The sequence below is a fragment of the Podarcis raffonei genome, chromosome 10 (assembly GCF_027172205.1).
Source record: "Podarcis raffonei isolate rPodRaf1 chromosome 10, rPodRaf1.pri, whole genome shotgun sequence".
Taxonomy (NCBI): Eukaryota; Metazoa; Chordata; class Lepidosauria; order Squamata; family Lacertidae; genus Podarcis; species Podarcis raffonei.
In genome coordinates, this window is record NC_070611.1 from 74,693,234 (window position 1) to 74,710,758 (window position 17,525).

Below are 17,525 nucleotides of genomic sequence, written 5' to 3' on the forward strand. Positions count from 1 at the left end.
AACTGGAAACGGAATTATTAGATACAAAACCGAAAAACCTATCTAAGATGTATAATTTATTGCTGGAATGGCGTACAAAAGATGTACAAGTGAAATCTGTAACGATTGAATGGGCCAGGCATGTGGGGCACAATATCATGATGGTGGATTGGGAGAAATTGTGGAAAAAGGAATCAAATTTACAGCTTGTAATGTATTAAGAGAAAAATGGATGAAAATGATGTATAGATGGTATTTAACACCAGTGAAGTTTGCAAAAATGTATCATACTCATGATAATAAATGCTGGAAATGTAAAGAAAAAGAAGGAACCTTTTACCACATGTGGTGGACGTGCCCCAAGGAAAAAGACTTCTGGGAAAGTATTTACAATGAACTGATGAAAGTATTGAAAGAAGTATTGAAAGAATTGGAAGAAGTTTAAGGAATATTTGAAAAAATATGTTAATATTTAAATCTTAGAATAGCTTTGGAACTGGATATAGGCTGCAGGCTTAGAAGTAGAAGATAGTGTATTTTAGAATAGTATTATTTGTAAGTGATAAAATGTGAAGTGATTTTAAGAGTGATTTTAAAAAAAGATGGTTAGAAACGATGATATATGTAAACTGCTAAAGATGAAGTAAAATGAAAATCAGATAGGTGGGACTTGGGGAAGCCCACTTAACAATGATTAGGAAAATAAGGATATGACAATAATTTGTTTGTATTTCTGTTTGAGTTCTTTATTTGTGTTATAAAATGAATTTTTTTTTTTTTTTTGGAAAAGGCAAAACAAAAAAACAACTGATACGGCAATACGACACAGATCACAGCGTGTGTTTTTGTGTTGCATGTTTGCCTGGAAGCAGCCGGCAGAAAGCTTTGCTTCGTGAAGCCCCTGCAGATGCCGAGTTCCTGGCTTCCCTCCCAGGTGGCAGGAAGTGAAAGACACACCTCCATTGCCCTGTGTCCTTCCAGCCTCTTTCCTCCCTTGCTCCCTTCTGCTGGTTTGTGTGCCTGACTTAGATATCCTGCATGCTGTATTTTTTTTACTGCTGAAACTGGATTTGTTCTCAGGAGCTAAGTTTTGTGCCTCACTGGGGTCCCAGTGAGAACTGTATGCTTTGAAAGCTCAGTAAACTATTACTGAAAAAGTCCTCTGCTTCTGTGTGTGTTTTTGACATCAGTGTGGGACTTGCTCTACACGTGGCCCCTGCCCCGCGGATACTTGGCTCAGGCCTTGGAGTTGCTGTACTCAAGCATTCAAGATGGGTGTTTGTGTGACAGACTGGTTTTTGCCACAAACTCTGTCACCCCCACCACCGCATGATCTCCAAACATTACTTATTCAACAGAACTTCATCCCTGCCCCCTGCACGTTCTGAAGAAAACTTTAATGGGAGATCCCCGCCCCCCCAAGCCTAACTGCAAGAGGGGGAAGGATGGGTTGCAGGTACCAAGAAAGTCTCCTGACGGGCCCATCTTCACTCATGAACCACATAGGGGAACCCCAGAGCTACTGCTTATTCTGGGGTTTGGGGAGGATAATATTTTTCCATAGTCCCAGAAGTTATTAGTCAATCATGCTGCTAGGGAGTCTTCCTGCCAGAGGACCACAGTGCATATTGCTATCCTACTGATTTTACTCTTGTTGTTGCTGTTGCTGTCATGGACTGGAGGGGTGCAGGGGGCGGGAGGCACCAGTCTGGGGTACCCACAAGGGAAGAAGGCTCAGATCCTGGGGACTGGTGGTGGGATGGTGATGAGCAGATAGAGGGAGAAAAGGGAGCAGAGGGGGAGAAGAGGTGTTGCAAGCTGAGGAGGAAACAGGGTTTGGTGAGCAGGAAGAGGCTGGGGCAGAGAGCAGTTCAGGCTCAGAGGGAGGAGTGGGGGGGCTAGGAGACCCAGAAGAGGAGGCCATCAGCTGAAGCATCCAGGGAGACTCCCCCTCCTGCTGCGACCAGCTCCCCTCTCCCCACACAGGGAAATCCAGTTCAGACCCATGAACCTGTACATGATATTAATGGGTGTAGGTTTTTTTGTCCCAACATGCATCACTTTAATCTCATTGACAATGAACTGTATTTTCTGCTCATTCACCCCATTTGGAGAGGTCCTTTTGGAGCTCCTTGCATCTCTCTTTTTTTGAACAACCCTGGACAATTTACATCGACTTTTAAAACTCCCCCCCCCTTCACCCAGAATACTTTTCGAGTAGCATCTTCACTAGTATGTCACAAATAGGGAGGGGTATCAAAGGGTTACACAAGTGCAACAGTTGGTCACTCTATCAGATACATCTCTGGACACCTCTCCAGTACCCATCACCCAAAGAACAAGAAAACTATCGACACAATAAAGTAGTACCTCGGGTTAAGTAATTAATTCATTCCGGAGGTCTGTTCTTAACCTGAAACTGTTCTTAACCTGAGGTACCACTTTAGGTAATGGGGGTCTCCTGCTGCCGTGCCACCGCCACACTATTTCTCTTCTCATCCTGAAGCAAAGTTCTTACCCTGAGGTACTATTTCTGGGTTAGCGGAGTCTGTAACCTGAAGCGTCTGTAACCTGAGGTACCACTGTAATTATAATAATAAAATAAAATAAAATATATTTATATCCCGCCCTCCCCAGCCAAAGCCAGGCTCAGAGCGGCTAACAACAGTAAAAGTAATATAGTTTACATAAAATCACAATCAATTAATTGAAATACATTCTAAAATCAATTCATTCTAAAATCAATTCAGAATCAAATTACATCCTTGCCCTCAGGGCTTCTCCTGAGATGGGCTTTCAGAACCTGGCTTGGTCAACTGCCTCTGTGGAAGTCTATTGTCGTCCCTTGGTCACTACCAGGGTGGGGCGAAGTGTGGCTCGGGGGATTATGGCAGGAGGCCCTGTTTTTGCTGCCTACGTGACTATCCGCTTCCACGGTCATGGAAGAGGGTGAAGCCTAAATTTACTTTTTCTTAAGAGTTAAAATGGCGTTGGAATGGGAAGAATCGGTTAAAGTATGGATTTTATATGAATTTACAAATTTAGTTATCATTCCCAGAGCTGTCAAGCTGAAAGGATACATTCAGACACAATCTTTGTAACATTCTAGCAACTTTAGGCAATCGAAACCAAAATGGCTACATTTAATATACTTTGCCCATAGTCTGAGCAGCAGGAGGGCGCTGAGACAATCGTGCAAAGGCTGAGCTGAAAGGCTGGTTTGGAGGCAGTTTCAGCCGTCTACGGATTCCCCCATTGGCTAGCTGTCAAAACATAGTGCTCTTGATTGTTGGGCTTCGGTTATTCATAAATCCCATTCATAAAACACAAAGTCCGTAAATCCCATTCTTAAAATGCAGAGACCGTGTTTTCCTGTATTTATAAGATATGTGAATCTTTTGCGACTGAGGGGAGAGGGGTTTGGGGTTCCTCGTCCCAGGGGATAATGTCAGATGGTAACCCCCTCCCCTGTAATTTCCGTAACACCAGGAAGGAATCCCCCCCCACCTTAGTCACATGCAGCTGGGCTCACTTGCCAGAGCCACCTGGAAGGCATGACTACAATTCCCATCATCCCTGACCACTGGTCCTGCTAGCTAGGGGTGATGGGAGCTGTAGTCCAAAAGCAGCTGGAGACCCAAATTTGGGAAACCCTGTTCTCCCTGAAGGACAAAGGAGGGTTCACTTGCACCAGAACATCAGGTGAGCCCTGCAGGATCAGGCCCAAGGGGCCCCTGTCCTCCCAGGGGCCAAGCAGGGGCCTCTTCTGGGAAGCCCACCGGCAGCACTTGACCCCAGAGAAGGGGGGAGGCGCATTTCTTCTAGGGACACATTTCTGGGGTCCCCACGTTGCGCCCCAGCCTGGCTCCACTCGGCCAGGGCAGCTGTGTGTTGTTTCGCTGCAGGTGAGCCTGCCCCGTGCAATGTGGGGCTCTTAGAAGGAATTTGAGGGGGGCCGGAGGGACTAGAGCTTCCCCGCACTTGCAAAGGACCAGTAGAAGCGGAGGGGAGGCAGGCAGCAGGAGGGCGATGGGGAGGAACCAGCGAGAAGGAGCTCCTGGAGCCTGGGCAGCCCCCTCCCCGCCTGCTCCCTGAAGGTTTCCCGAGCCCCTCCCCTTTTCATTTCAAGGACTCGGGACCTCAGCATCCCGGGGTTGCTTTGCTCCGGGGGGGGGGAGGGGGAGCTATTTTGTTTGCTGAGGGCAGGAGTCGCAATCCTGTCACCTTGTGTTGTGTCTGGCTTTTAGGTAAGGGGGTGAGGCTCAGGTGGGAAGGAGTTGAGAAGGAAAATATCCCCGGGTGCGGATTTCCTTCGCTGCCCAGCTCGTCAGGGCGCCCCTCCCCGGGGGTCCCTCCGGTCAGCAAAAGAAGGAGAATCCAGCCAAGTTAAAGAAGCAAACGGCGGTCAGTTGACCTGATCTTTATTTGTTGCAACAAGGTTCAAACACACCAAGAGTAGGAACCCCGAGAAGATGGTTGCATGGATTTTTAAGACCTCTCCCCATTTCCCACAATACATTTCACAATACATTTTCTATGATGCATCACAGATTTGTCCCAAAGTAGGAGTCTTTGGCATTCAGAAACATGAGCCCGTCACCCACCCCTGTCAACAACCCCAGTTTCCCACACCTTTAAACTGCCCTCTTCCAATAAGAACCATAATAGTATTCAGACATCCCTCTAGCTGCAAGGCTGTCCTGGGCGTCTCCTTTGAAAATATCAGGATCCTCCTCCTCCTCCTCCTCCTCCAATCCGGCTTCTGCTCCGGGAATAAGGGAGGGGTGAGCCTCCTCCCAAACTGCCAGTTTCTCCCGGAAGTGGAGCTTCTACGCCGGATTGCCGCTCAGCGCCATAGCTCTAGGGGCGCGCCCTTTCGGAAAGGAGAGGAGGGGCGGGAGGGGCGGCAGGGGACCCCCCCCCAACAAAACATCGATGTTGCAGGAAAGGAAATGAGAATCGGGATGGAGGACAAAGAGGTAAAGGGGTCGCGGGGGGGGGGGGGAGGGGAGAAAGGGACCCAGAGAGGGACTCCGCGCCAACTCCCCAAAGTGCCTTCCGTGGGGCCCCCCGGCAGGGCCTGGATCCCTGAACGTGTGCTGCGAAGGGGGCTTTCCTCGGCAGGGGTGGACATGGGGCGCCCACCCACGGGGTCCCACGAGGACTCCCTGGCCCCGTTTCCCCCGCGCAGGCATCCCTGGGGCCCTGTGCGCTCCGCGCGGAGAGAGGCAGACCATGAAAGGGTTAACGGGCGCGACAGACGCCTGGATAGAGACCCCCTCGTCCCTCCCCATCTCGTCTTGGGGGGCCCCTCCGGGTGGAGAGATGGTTCGCGCATGGCGAGGGGTGAGCCGCGCCAAAGGGGCCTCTGGGAGACTCCGGGAGAGAGGGAGGGGGCGAAGGGTGGGGGGAGCCGGGGGGAGGAGGGAGGGGAGCATCCCCGGGGTAAGGAAGCGAAGCACTGGCGGGGGGCGGGGAAGGAAGACCAGTCTTTGGGGAGACGTCTCCATCGTGCGCCCACGAGGAATCTCCAGAGGGGCGGCCTTGGCTTCTCCCTCCCACCCAATAATCGACCCCCCCCTCAAGGCAACCAGAAAAGGATCCCTGGAAAGTGGGGGGTCCTGTCCCCACCACCCCTTCCTTCCTGCAAGCTCCATCCTCTTCCCACCCCATAAGCTCCTGCCCTGTCCAGACACAGCGAATCTGCCCAGTCCAACCACTGTTCGTCCTGGAAAGGAGAGGGAAGAGGAAGAGGAAGAGGGGAGAGGAGGGGCCTTCTCAGAAGCGGCTCTTTGTTTCCGCAATCCCCCCCAGGAAGCAGCCAGAAACCTTTTCCTCTCTCTCAGGCTTTTATCTTCAAGTGTCTTTTCCACTGCATGGTTTATTGAGGATGAGGAAAATGTACACTTGTCATCAGAAACAGGGGTGCAGAACCTATTTAATTGATCTCAGAATTGCTATAGAAGGTGCGCCTCAAAGGCATTTCTGTTCCTCTTACTTTTTATAGGCAATGTCAGAGTGACTGACAAGCTGAGATACTTCCCAGTCAAAGGACCCATTTTCATGATAGACAGTGCTTGTGGCTGGAGGCTCTACAGACAGGGTGTGCCTATGGAGGCCAAAGACTGGCAGTATTAGCACAGGTGAGCTGTGTGACCTTCCCAAATTTACAGACTGTATGTGAATGAGGGTGTGTGGGTGGGATTATTGTTTACGGCAACCCTGTGATTTTCTCCACCCAAAACATTTCATGACCTGATATTGCACTACGAATTCCAAAATAACTACAAAAAAATCACAAGATAATACAACTGATTGTAGTATTTATACCCTGCCCATCTGGTTGGGTTTCCAGTACACATAAAAGACAGTAAAACATCAAACATTATAAACCTCCTAATACAGGTCTCCCTTCAACTGTCTTCTAAATGTCAGGTAGTTGTTCATTTCCTTGACCTCTGAAGGGAGGGACCCAGCAGAAGACCCTCAGAGGAGAACCTCAGTGTTCAGAGTGAAGGATGGAGGTGGAGACACTCCTTCAGGTCTACAGGGCCGAGGCTGTTTAGGGCTCTAGGTTGCAGAACTTTCTCCTTCATAACGATCTCCTAGACTGACATATAGTTAGGAGAGTAGGAAAAAGCGCTCAGATCAGGAATAAATTCATATCTCAAGAAATAACACAACTTCAGGTTGTTAATGAATCAGTACTACATATTCAAGGATGAAGTTTCCACTAAGTAGAGTTATCCATTTGCTTTTAATATCCAGCTTTTCAGTGCCAGATTAGGATAGTCCTGTGTCAGAAGACGGTGCAAGAGATCAGGCAGCACATAATTATTATAAGGAACAATGGGGGGGTGTTTCCCATTTGCCAGCTGCTTTCTTTCTGCTTCTCCTGCTCTCTCCATGCAATGTGAGGCATGTAGACGGAGGTCCATCTCCCAGAACAGGAGCTTCCCTGAGCACCCATTCAGCTGACCCCAAGCACCAAGCCTTGTCACTAGTTCTCCGACTGACCCAGACCACAGTCCCTGGAAAAGATGTAGACCTGGGTCTCATATAATGGTCCACATGGACTTCCTGAGGCCATTGGGACTGTGCAGGTGATTCATGAAGATCTAGAAGTGGAAACAGGAGTGGATGGAGGATTATGATGCCGATGATGGGAAATGTCCAAAGGAAAGATGAACCAGAGACAGAGAGGGCCTTTTCATGGAGAGAGAGTAGCTGCATTTCCTGTGAGAAAACAATTGATGGGAAAAGGCTGTTTTCCAAGATCATGCTGCTTTATTAATGATGATTGAGGATAATGAAAGGTTGCTGATGCATTACTATCATTTGACATCATTGCATCTTCATTTCCTAAAAATTTGGAACCTGGGTAGGATGCAGGGGAAATATAGGACATGTTGAAATATGAGGTGGTGCTAATTGCATCTGATATGCTCTCTTTTCCTTTGTTCTCTTCCTTGAAACCCAAACAGGATTTCCTTTCCTCCAACGCTGAGGAGGGTTATGGAGAAGAGAGACAGACTTCCAGGGGAAAGGGCACCTTTGGTTTCACTAGATATAGACATTAAAATGTGTGAAATCTGGAACATGCTTCATTGAATGAACACACATAGCTCACATCAACAAACCCCAAAAGTGGCGAACCATTTAAAGGTCTGGAGTGTGGAAAGACTTTCACTGATAGAACACATCAGCCGACTAACATGGGCAAGAAAGGATTCAAATGCAAGGAGTGTGGGAAGATCTTCAGTCAGAGTGGAAACCTCAATATACATCAACGGACTCACACAGGGGAGAAACCATTTAAATGCATGGAGTGTGGAAAGAGCTTCATTCAGAGTGGACACCTGAGAAGACATCAACGGACTCACATAGGGGAGAAACCATTTAAATGTATAGAGTGTGGAAAGAGCTTTAGTGATAATGGAACCCTTAGAACACATCAATGGACTCACACAGGGGAGAAACCATATGAATGTATGGAGTGTGGGAAGAGCTTTCGTGATAATAGAACCCTTAGACGACATCAACGGACTCACACAGGGGAGAAACCATATGAATGTATGGAGTGTGGGAAGAGCTTCAGTTACGATGCAGGCCTTAGATCACATCAACGGACTCACACAGGGGAGAAACCATTTAAATGTATAGAGTGTGGAAAGAGCTTTAGTGATAATGGAACCCTTAGAAGACATCAACGGACTCACACAGAGGAGAAACCATATGAATGTATGGAGTGTGGAAAGAGCTTTAGTCAGAATGGAACCCTTAGAAGACATCAACGGACTCACATAGGGGAGAAACCATTTAAATGTATAGAGTGTGGAAAGAGCTTTAGTGATAATGGAACCCTTAGAACACATCAATGGACTCACACAGGGGAGAAACCATATGAATGTATGGAGTGTGGGAAGAGCTTCAGTTACGATGCAGGCCTTAGATCACATCAACGGACTCACACAGGGGAGAAACCATATGAATGTATGGAGTGTGGGAAGAGCTTCAGTTACCATGCAGGCCTTAGATCACATCAACGGACTCACACAGGGGAGAAACCATATGAATGTATGGAGTGTGGGAAGAGCTTCAGTTACCATGCAGGCCTTAGATCACATCAACGGACTCACACAGAGGAGAAACCATGTGAATGTATGGAGTGTGGAAAGAGCTTTAGTGATAATGGAACCCTTAGAAGACATCAACGGACTCACACAGGGGAGAAACCATTTAAATGTATAGAGTGCGGAAGAAAATTCAGTCAGAGTGGACACCTAAATATGCATCAACTGACTCACACGGGTGAAAAACCTTTTAAATGCATGGAGTGCGGAAAGAGCTTTAGTGATAATGGAACCCTTAGAACACATCAACGGACTCACACAGGGGAGAAACCATATGAATGTATGGAGTGCGGAAAGAGCTTCAGTTTCAATGGAAGCCTTAGAAGACATCAACGGACTCACACGGGGGAGAAACCATATGAATGTATGGAGTGCGGAAAGAGCTTTTGTTATAATGGAACCCTTAGAACACATCAACGGACTCACACAGGGGAGAAACCATATGAATGTATGGCATGCGGAAAGAGCTTTCGTGATAACCGCAACCTTAGAAGACATCAACAGACTCACACAGGGGAGAAACCATGTAAATGTATGGAGTGTGGAAAGAGCTTTAGTGATAATGGAACCCTTAGAAGACATCAACGGACTCACACAGGGGAGAAACCATATAAATGTATGCATTGTGGAAAGAGCTTCAGTAATAGTGGAAACTTCAATAAACATCAACGGACTCACACAGGGGAGAAACCATATGAATGTATGGAGTGCGGAAAGAGCTTTTGTTATAATGGAACCCTTAGAATACATCAACGGACACACACGGGGGAGAAACCATATGAATGTATGGAATGTGGAAAGAGCTTTCGTGATAATGGAACCCTTAGAACACATCAACGGACTCACACAGGGGAAAAACCATTTAATTGCATGGAGTGCGGAAGGAAATTCAGTCAGAGTCGACACCTCAGCGTGCATCAACTGACTCACACAGGGGTTGAAACCATATGAATGATTTGTTCTCAGGAGCTAAGTTTTGTGCCTCACTGTGGTCCCAGTCATAACTGTAGCCTTTGAAAGCTCAGTAAACTATTACTGAAGAAGTCCTGCTGCCTGTGTGTGTCTTTTTGACCTCAGTGTGGCACTTGCTCTACACGTGGCCCCTCCCCTGCTGCTACTTAGCTCATGCCCTGGAGTTGCTCTACTCAAGCACACAAGATGGTTTTTGCACCAAACTCTGTCACCCCTACCACTACATGATCTCCAAACACTTCTTCTTCAACAGAACCTCATCTTGAAATACTGAAATTCAATGGGAGATTTCCCCCCAAAGCCTAAGTTCAAGACGGGGAATGTGGGGCTGCAGGTACCAGGGAAGTCTCCTGGTGGGCCCATCTTCACTCATGAACCCCATGGGGCAACCTGCTTATTCTGGAGTTTGAGAAGCAGTTTAAATGAAAAGATTGCAAAAAGTGCTTTATTTACAATGGAGTGTTTAAGGAACATCCAGGGACTTTCCCATGGAAGAACCCATTTAGATGTATGGAGAGTGGGACGTTTTCCTTTCAGTGTCCACTCTTTCTTCACAGCAATGAACTCAGCAGGAAATCAGTCTTAAACACGCGATGTGTATTTGATGTTCTTGTGTTTATATGTAAAACTGAACAGCAATGAAATATTGAAGGCAATGTCTAACAATGTGAGTATAATCTAAGAGGTAAAGTACCTTTTGATAGAGAGGATGAATCTGGTTTGCTGGTGGTGAGTGAGGATTAGGGCTGGGCTCTATATTGATATCTGGTCCAATACTGGTTTCTAGACCACATCTCGATAACCTTTGAAGAACAACTGATAGGGCAATACACTGTGAATCGCAGTGTGTGTTTCTGGGATGTGCCTGCAAGCAGCGGCAGAAAGCTTTTCTTCATGATGCCCCTGCAGATGCCGAGTTGCTGACCTCCTTCCAAAACGACGGGATGCGAAAAACACACCTCCATTGCCCTGTGTCGTTCCAGCCTCTTTCCTCGCTTGCTCCCTTCTGCCGGTGTGTGTGCCTGACTTAGATATCCTGTGTGCTGTATTTTTTTACTGCTGAAACTGGATCTGCTCTCAGGAGCTAAGTTTTGTGCCTCACTGGGGACCCAGTGAGAACCGTATGCTTTGAAATCTCAGTAAACTATTACTATAGACGTCCCGCTGCTTCTGTGTGTGTTTTTGACATCAGTGTGGGACTTGCTCTACATGTGGCCCCTACCCCACCGATGCTTGGCTAAGGCTCTGGAGTTACTGTACTCAAGCATTCAAGATGGGTATTTGTGTGTCAGAGTGGTTTTTGCACCAAACTCTGTCACCCCCACCACTGCATGATCTCCAAACATTACTTATTCAACAGAACTTCATCCCTGCCCCCTGCACGTTCTGAAGAAAACTTAAAATTTAATGAGAGATTCCTCCCCCCCCCCCGAAGCCTAACTGCAAGATGGGGAAGGATGGGTTGCAGGTACCAGGAAAGTCTCCTGGAGGGCCCATCTTCACTCATGAACCACATAGGGGAACCCCAGAGCTACTGCTTATTCTAGGGTTTGGGGAGGATAATATTTTTCCATAATACCAGAGGTTATTAGTCAATCATGCTGCTAGGGAGTCTTCCTGCCAGAGGACCACAGTCCTTATTACTATCCTACTGATTTTACTGTTGGTGCTGCTTTTGCTGTCATGGACTGGCTGGGTTCAGGGGCGGGGGAGACACCAGTCTGGGGGACCCACAAGGAAGAAGGCTCAGATCCTGGGGACTGGTGGTGGGATGGTGATCAGCAGATAGAGGGAGAAAAGGGAGCAGAGGGGGAGGGGAGGTGTTGCAAGCTGAGGAGGAAACAGGGTTTGGTGAGCAGGAAGAGGCTGGGACAGAGAGCAGTTCAGGCTCAGAGGAAGGAGAAGAGGGGCTAGGAGACCCAGAAGAGCCCGGCTACTGAAGCATCCAGGGAGACTCCCCCTCCGTCTGCGACCAGCTCCCCTCTCCCCTGGTCTCCTAGAGCACACAGAGAAACCCAGTTCAGACCCCATGATCCTGCACATGATATTAAGATCGTGTTTCCCTGCCCCCCAACATGCATCACTTTAATTTTCTTGACAATGAGCTGTATTTTCTGTCCAATCACACCGTTTGGAGAGCTCTTTTTGGAGCTCCTTGCAATCTCTCTTTGTTTGAACAATCCTGGACAATTTACTGCCACCAGCAAACTTTGCCCCCTCCCTGCTCACTCCTATCTGTTGAAAAGCCACGGGTCCCAATACTGATCTATAGGGGACTCCACTTTCTTCTTCTCTCCATTTATTGGAGTCTCCATTTATTACTACGTGTTCCTCCCTCCTCCCATCCTTTTGTGCTGCAGAGGGAACCCTGCAGAAAAGTTATGGGGTGAATTTTGCTTCCCCCCACATCCCACACTGCTCAGCATTGAGGGAAATGGAAGAGGAAACCTGGCCACAATCCAAGAGACTGAGGTCAGCAGAAAGCAAAGCAAAGCCTACTCAAAGGGAAGCCGCTTCAGCTTCCAGCCGGTCTGCTCCCACAATGGCTGAAGAAGAATTGCCCTTTGGGAATGGCGGAGCTGAATGGAAGAGGGCGAGGAAGCCCCACAGTCGCTCCTGCTGGAGGAATGTATGGAGTGTGGAAAGAGCTTCAGTTACGATGCAAGCTTTAGATCACATCAACGGACTCACACAGGGGAGAAACCATATAAATGCATTGATTGTGGAAAAAGCTTTAGTGATAATGGAAACCTAAGGATACATCAATGGACTCACACAGGGGAGAAACCATTTAAATGCATGGAGTGTGGAAAGAGCTTCAATCAGAGTGGAAACCTTAGAAACCTTAGAGCTTCTGTCAGAGTCAAAATCAACAGACTCATGGACAGGAAGAACTTTAAGAGTTGAAACCCTTCAAACCATCAACAAACTCAGAGAAGCAGTTTAAGTGAAAAGACTGCAAAACGTGCTTTATTTATTACGGAGTATTTAAGGAACAGGGATTCAAGTGGCGCTGTGGGTTAAACCACAGAACCTAGGACATGCCGATCAGAAGGTCGGCGGTTCGAATCCCCGTGATGGGGTGACCTCCCGTTGCTCGGTCCCTGCGCCTGCCAACCTAGCAGTTCAAAAGCACGTCAAAGTGCAAGTAGATAAGTAGGTACTGCTCCGGCGGGAAGGTAAACGGCGTTTCCGTGCGCTGCTCTGGTTCACCAGAAGTGGCTCAGTCATGCTGGCCACATGACCCAGAAGCTGTACGCCGGCTCCCTCGGCCAATAAAGCGAGATGAGTGTCGCAACCCCAGAGTTGGTCACGACTGGACCTAATGGTCAGGGGTCCCTTTACCTTTACCTTTATTTAAGGTACATCCAGGGACTCTCACATGGGAGAAGCCATTTAGACGTATGGAGTGTGGGACGTCTTCCTCTCAGAGTCCACCCTGAGCAATGAATTCAGCAGGAAATCATTCCTAAAAGCATGAGGTATATGCAAACTTCTGGTGTTTATATGTAAAACTGTATAATAATGAAATAATGAAGGCAACATCTCAGAATAGTGAGTATAATTTTACATTAATGTACCTTTGGTTTATGCACCAAATTCTGTCACACACACCCCACCACATGATCTCCAAGCACTGCTTCTTCACCAGAACTTCATCGCTGCCTCCTGCCCTGCGCGTTCTGAAGAAAACTTGAAATACTGAAATTGAATGGGAGATTTCCCTCCAAGCCTAATTTCAAGAGGGGGAAGGAGGGGCTGCAGGGACCAGGGAAATCTCCTGGGGGGGGGGTCATCTTCACTCATGAACCCCATGGGGCAACCCCAGAGCTCCTGCTTATTCTGGGGTTTGGGGAAGATAGTATATAGAGGAAACAGGGTTTGGTGAGCAGGAAGAGTCTGGGGCAGAGAGCAGTTCGGGCTCAGAGGGAGGAGAGGAGGGGGCCAGGAGACCCAGAGCAGGCCGACTGCTGAAGCATCCAGGGAGACCCCCCCCCCCTGCTGCGACCAGCACATGCCTCTGAGTGTGGCGGTTAGAACTCTTAGAATGTGGGGATCCCATTTTTCAACCAAAGCCAAAACAAAAACCCGCCAGCCTTTTCCCAGGTCTTTCCTGACTTGACAGTCGTTCGTCTTCTCTACGAAGGACTCTACAAAGTCCTTCTCCCTCCCTTTACTTACCATGGGGTCCCAGCAACCTTTTCTGCCTCTTACACGCTATGGAAAAGATTCCCTTTCCATTGGACGCCTGGCAGCCCAGTGCCAAATCCGGCTGCTCCAGAGAGAATGGAAAGGAACTGTAAACGCCCTTGCGCTCTGACGCGCACCAGTCACTTCCTCCTGGATCTTGGTGCTGCCGGTGCAGCTGCATTTACAAGAAAAAGAGAAATTGGAAACCGAGCCCAAGTCCCTTGCTATCCAAACTGGCCATTGGACCAGCCTTGGGGCATCTTCCTTGGGGAAAAGGAAAAGTTTTAGATCTTAGGTTCCCCGACAGGGAATGAGAGCTTTGATTGGCGTTCTCCCCTTGCAGTTAATTGCCTCTCTAATTGCAGAACCCCAAGTCTCCCGTTCTTGCCTCCCCCTCCTCGCTACCTCTTGCCAGGAAGGCTGGGAGTGAAGACCGTAAGCAAAAGATACAGCAAAGGATGAGAATCTGGGTTGCTGGGTGTTTCAGAGAATCCCGCCCACAATCTTCTCCATTCCTAGACCCACGTCCGCATGTGCTGCTTCTGGCCATCCCAGGGTCTTCTTCTTTTTTTAAAATATGCTTTTTATTAAGTTTTCATTTTAAATACACCAACACCAACAAACAAATATATCAAATCTTTTTACATCCATCTTACTTTATGCTCCATAGAGCCATTGACTTCCCTCCTTCCCTTCCGCAGGTTTTCTTATTCCAATCTTTAATTCACAGATTCATTAGTAAAAGACTAAACCATGACATAAGATTTATTTCAGTCCTGCTAACGTCTTCAGATTTCTACAGTTCTCACTTACATAGACCATAAATTTACTCCATTCTTTTTGGTACTTTGTTTCCTTTTTTTGCACTTGTGCAAAAAAAAATGAGAGGCACAAATACAAGATGGGTGACACCTGGCTTGAGAGCAGTACATGTGAAAAGGATCTAGGAGTCTTGGTTGACCACAAACTTGACATGAGCCAACAGTGTGATGCGGCAGCTAAAAAAGCCAATGCAATTCTGGGCTGCATCAATAGGAGTATAGCATCTAGATCAAGGGAAGTAATAGTGCCACTGTATTCTGCTCTGGTCAAACCTCACCTGGAGTACTGTGTCCAGTTCTGGGCACCACAGTTCAAGAAGGACACTGACAAACTGGAACGTGTCCAGAGGAGGGCAACCAAAATGGTCAAAGGCCTGGAAACGATGCCTTATGAGGAACGGCTAAGGGAGCTGGGCATGTTTAGCCTGGAGAAGAGGAGGTTAAGGCGTGATATGATAGCCATGTTCAAATATATAAAAGGATGTCAAATAGAGGAGGGAGAAAGGTTGTTTTCTGCTGCTCCAGAGAAGCGGACACGGAGCAATGGATCCAAACTACAAGAAAGAAGATTCCACCTAAACATTAGGAAGAACTTCCTGACAGTAAGAGCTGTTTGACAGTGGAATTTGCTGCCAAGGAGTGTGGTGGAGTCTCCTTCTTTGGAGGTCTTTAAGCAGAGGCTTGACAACCATATGTCAGGAGTGCTCTGATGGTGTTTCCTGCTTGGCAGGGGGTTGGACTCGATGGCCCTTGTGGTCTATTCCAACTCTATGATTCCATGATTCCTCCTGACTGCGAATCCTGTGTGTCAGTTTTGCTAGTTCCGCGTCCTCGACCAACTTTGTCTGCCACTCCTTTACAGTCGGTATCTCCTGTGTTTTCCACTTTTGGTCTATCAGAACTCTGGCTGCTGTCGTAGCATACATATATAGTCTTTGGTCCATCTTCTTAATATCCTCTCCTATCAAACCTAGCAGTAGTTCTTCGGGCTTTTTGAGGAAAGTATATTTAAACATCTTTTTTAATTCATTATAGATCAATTCCCAAAACTCTTTCATTTGATCACATGCTCACCACATGTGGTAAAAATCACCATCCTTTTCTTTACATTTCCAACAGATTTTGCTACTCGTCCTGTACATTTTTGCTAGTTTGGTGGAAGTAAGATACCAGCGATAAACCATTTTCATTACGTTCTCTTTTAAAGTAGAGCATGCAGTAAATTTTAAATTCTTATTCCAAAGTTTAAGCCATGCATCATATTCTATATTATGCCCAAAGTCTATTGCCCATTTTGTCATAGCCTCTTTTATCAATTCATCTTTTGTATTCCATTCTAATAAGAAATTATACATTTTCGAGAGTAGTTTGGTCTTGCTTTCTATAATGTCAATTTGGAATTTCGATTTCTTATCTTCAAATCCTAATTTTTTATCATCCTTAAAAACATCATTAACTTGATGGTATTGCAACCATCCTGTCAATTTCTCCTCAATACAGTTATAGGGCTTCAATTTCCATCCTTTCTCAGATTTCATCAAAATCTCCTCATATGTAGCCCATCTCCCTTCCATATTCCATTTTTTTACTGTTAACATTTCAACTGGTGAGAGCCACCACGGTGTTTTCCTTTCTAGCAGATTCTTATTTCTGTCCCAGACCTCATATAGGGCACTCTTTATCACATGGTTTGTGAAACCTCTGTGCACTTTCACTTTACCATACCAGAGGTAGGAGTGCCACCCATATCTGTTATTATATTCCTCCAGATCTAACAGGTCTGAGTTTTCCAGGGTTATCCAATCCTTTATCCAACACAGACAGGCCACTTCGTAATAAAGTTTCAAATCAGGTACCGAGAACCCCCCTCTTTCCTTTCTGTCCGTCAGTATTTTAAATTTAATTCTCGGTTTTCTCCCTTGCCATATGAAGTGCCAGAGAACCTTTTGCCATTCTCTAAATTGTCCTAAGCCTCTGATTATCAGAATCGTTTGAAATAAAAATAGCATCTTTGGTAATGTATTCATTTTGATCGCTGATATTCTTCCACTTATGGACAATTTTAATCTATCCCATACTTCCAAATCTCTTTTAATCTCTTTCCACACTGGTTGATAGTTATCATTGAATAAGTTTATATTCTTTGCCGTCTTCCAGATTCCCAAGTATTTTACTTTTTTAATCACCTTAATTTCACTTTCTTGTTCCAACCTTTCTACCTCATTCTTTTCCATATTTTTGACCAGCATTTCCATCTTTGTCTTGTTGAATTTAAATCCTGCCAATTGTCCAAATTTTCCCATTTCTTCCAATGCTTTTTTAACACTTTCCTGAGGTTCATCTAAGGTTAATGCTAAATCGTCTGCATAGGCCTTAAGTTTTAATTCTTTAACACCTATTTTAACTCCATTTATCTCTGATGTTTCTCTCAGATAATTTGCTAATACCTCTAGAACCATAATAAGCAATAGCGGGGACAGTGGGCACCCTTGTCTGGTACCCTTTGTGATGTCAAATGATTCTGTCAAGGCATTATTCACTATTAGTTTCGCTCTCTTTTCTGAGTAAATTGCTTCAATTCCTCTCAGGAAGGAGCCACCAACCCCCATCATCTCCATACTTTTCTTCACAAATAACCAAGATATATTATCAAATGCTTTTTCAGCATCGATAAACATTAGTGCAGCTGGTTTATCATTTCTTACCTCTAATTATTCCAATGTATTAATAATATGTCTTACATTATCTTTTAATTGCCTGCCTGGTAAAAAACCTCCTTGGTCTTTATGAATTAGCTCATTTAATATTATTTTCAATCTGTTTGCAATAATGTCCGCAAATAGTTTGTAATCATTGTTTAACAGTGAGATTGGTCTAAAATTTTTAACACTCAAATGATCTGTGTCTTGTTTGGGGATCAACATTATAT

At 46.2% G+C, this 17,525-nt stretch overlaps 3 protein-coding genes across 3 annotated transcripts in view; all 3 read left to right on the plus strand.

Moving 5' to 3' along the window:
- LOC128422884 (zinc finger protein 850-like) overlaps positions 1-10,147 on the plus strand; it is a 127,738-nt gene extending 117,591 nt beyond the window's left edge. The window contains exons 2-3 of the mRNA XM_053407503.1: positions 7,464-9,548; positions 10,142-10,147. Coding sequence (XP_053263478.1) covers positions 7,695-9,548; positions 10,142-10,147 — 1,860 coding nt within the window. The 5' untranslated portion in view covers positions 7,464-7,694. The remainder of the gene's footprint in view (positions 1-7,463; positions 9,549-10,141) is intronic.
- The window catches only part of LOC128421964 (oocyte zinc finger protein XlCOF6-like), a 121,370-nt gene that overhangs the window by 3,536 nt on the left and 100,309 nt on the right, over positions 1-17,525 (plus strand). The gene's annotated exons all lie outside the window — the stretch shown is intronic.
- The window catches only part of LOC128421999 (zinc finger protein 782-like), a 43,085-nt gene continuing 30,450 nt past the window's right edge, over positions 4,891-17,525 (plus strand). Inside the window, exon 1 of the mRNA XM_053405441.1 lies at positions 4,891-4,958. The gene's annotated coding sequence lies outside the window, so the exon portion shown is untranslated. The remainder of the gene's footprint in view (positions 4,959-17,525) is intronic.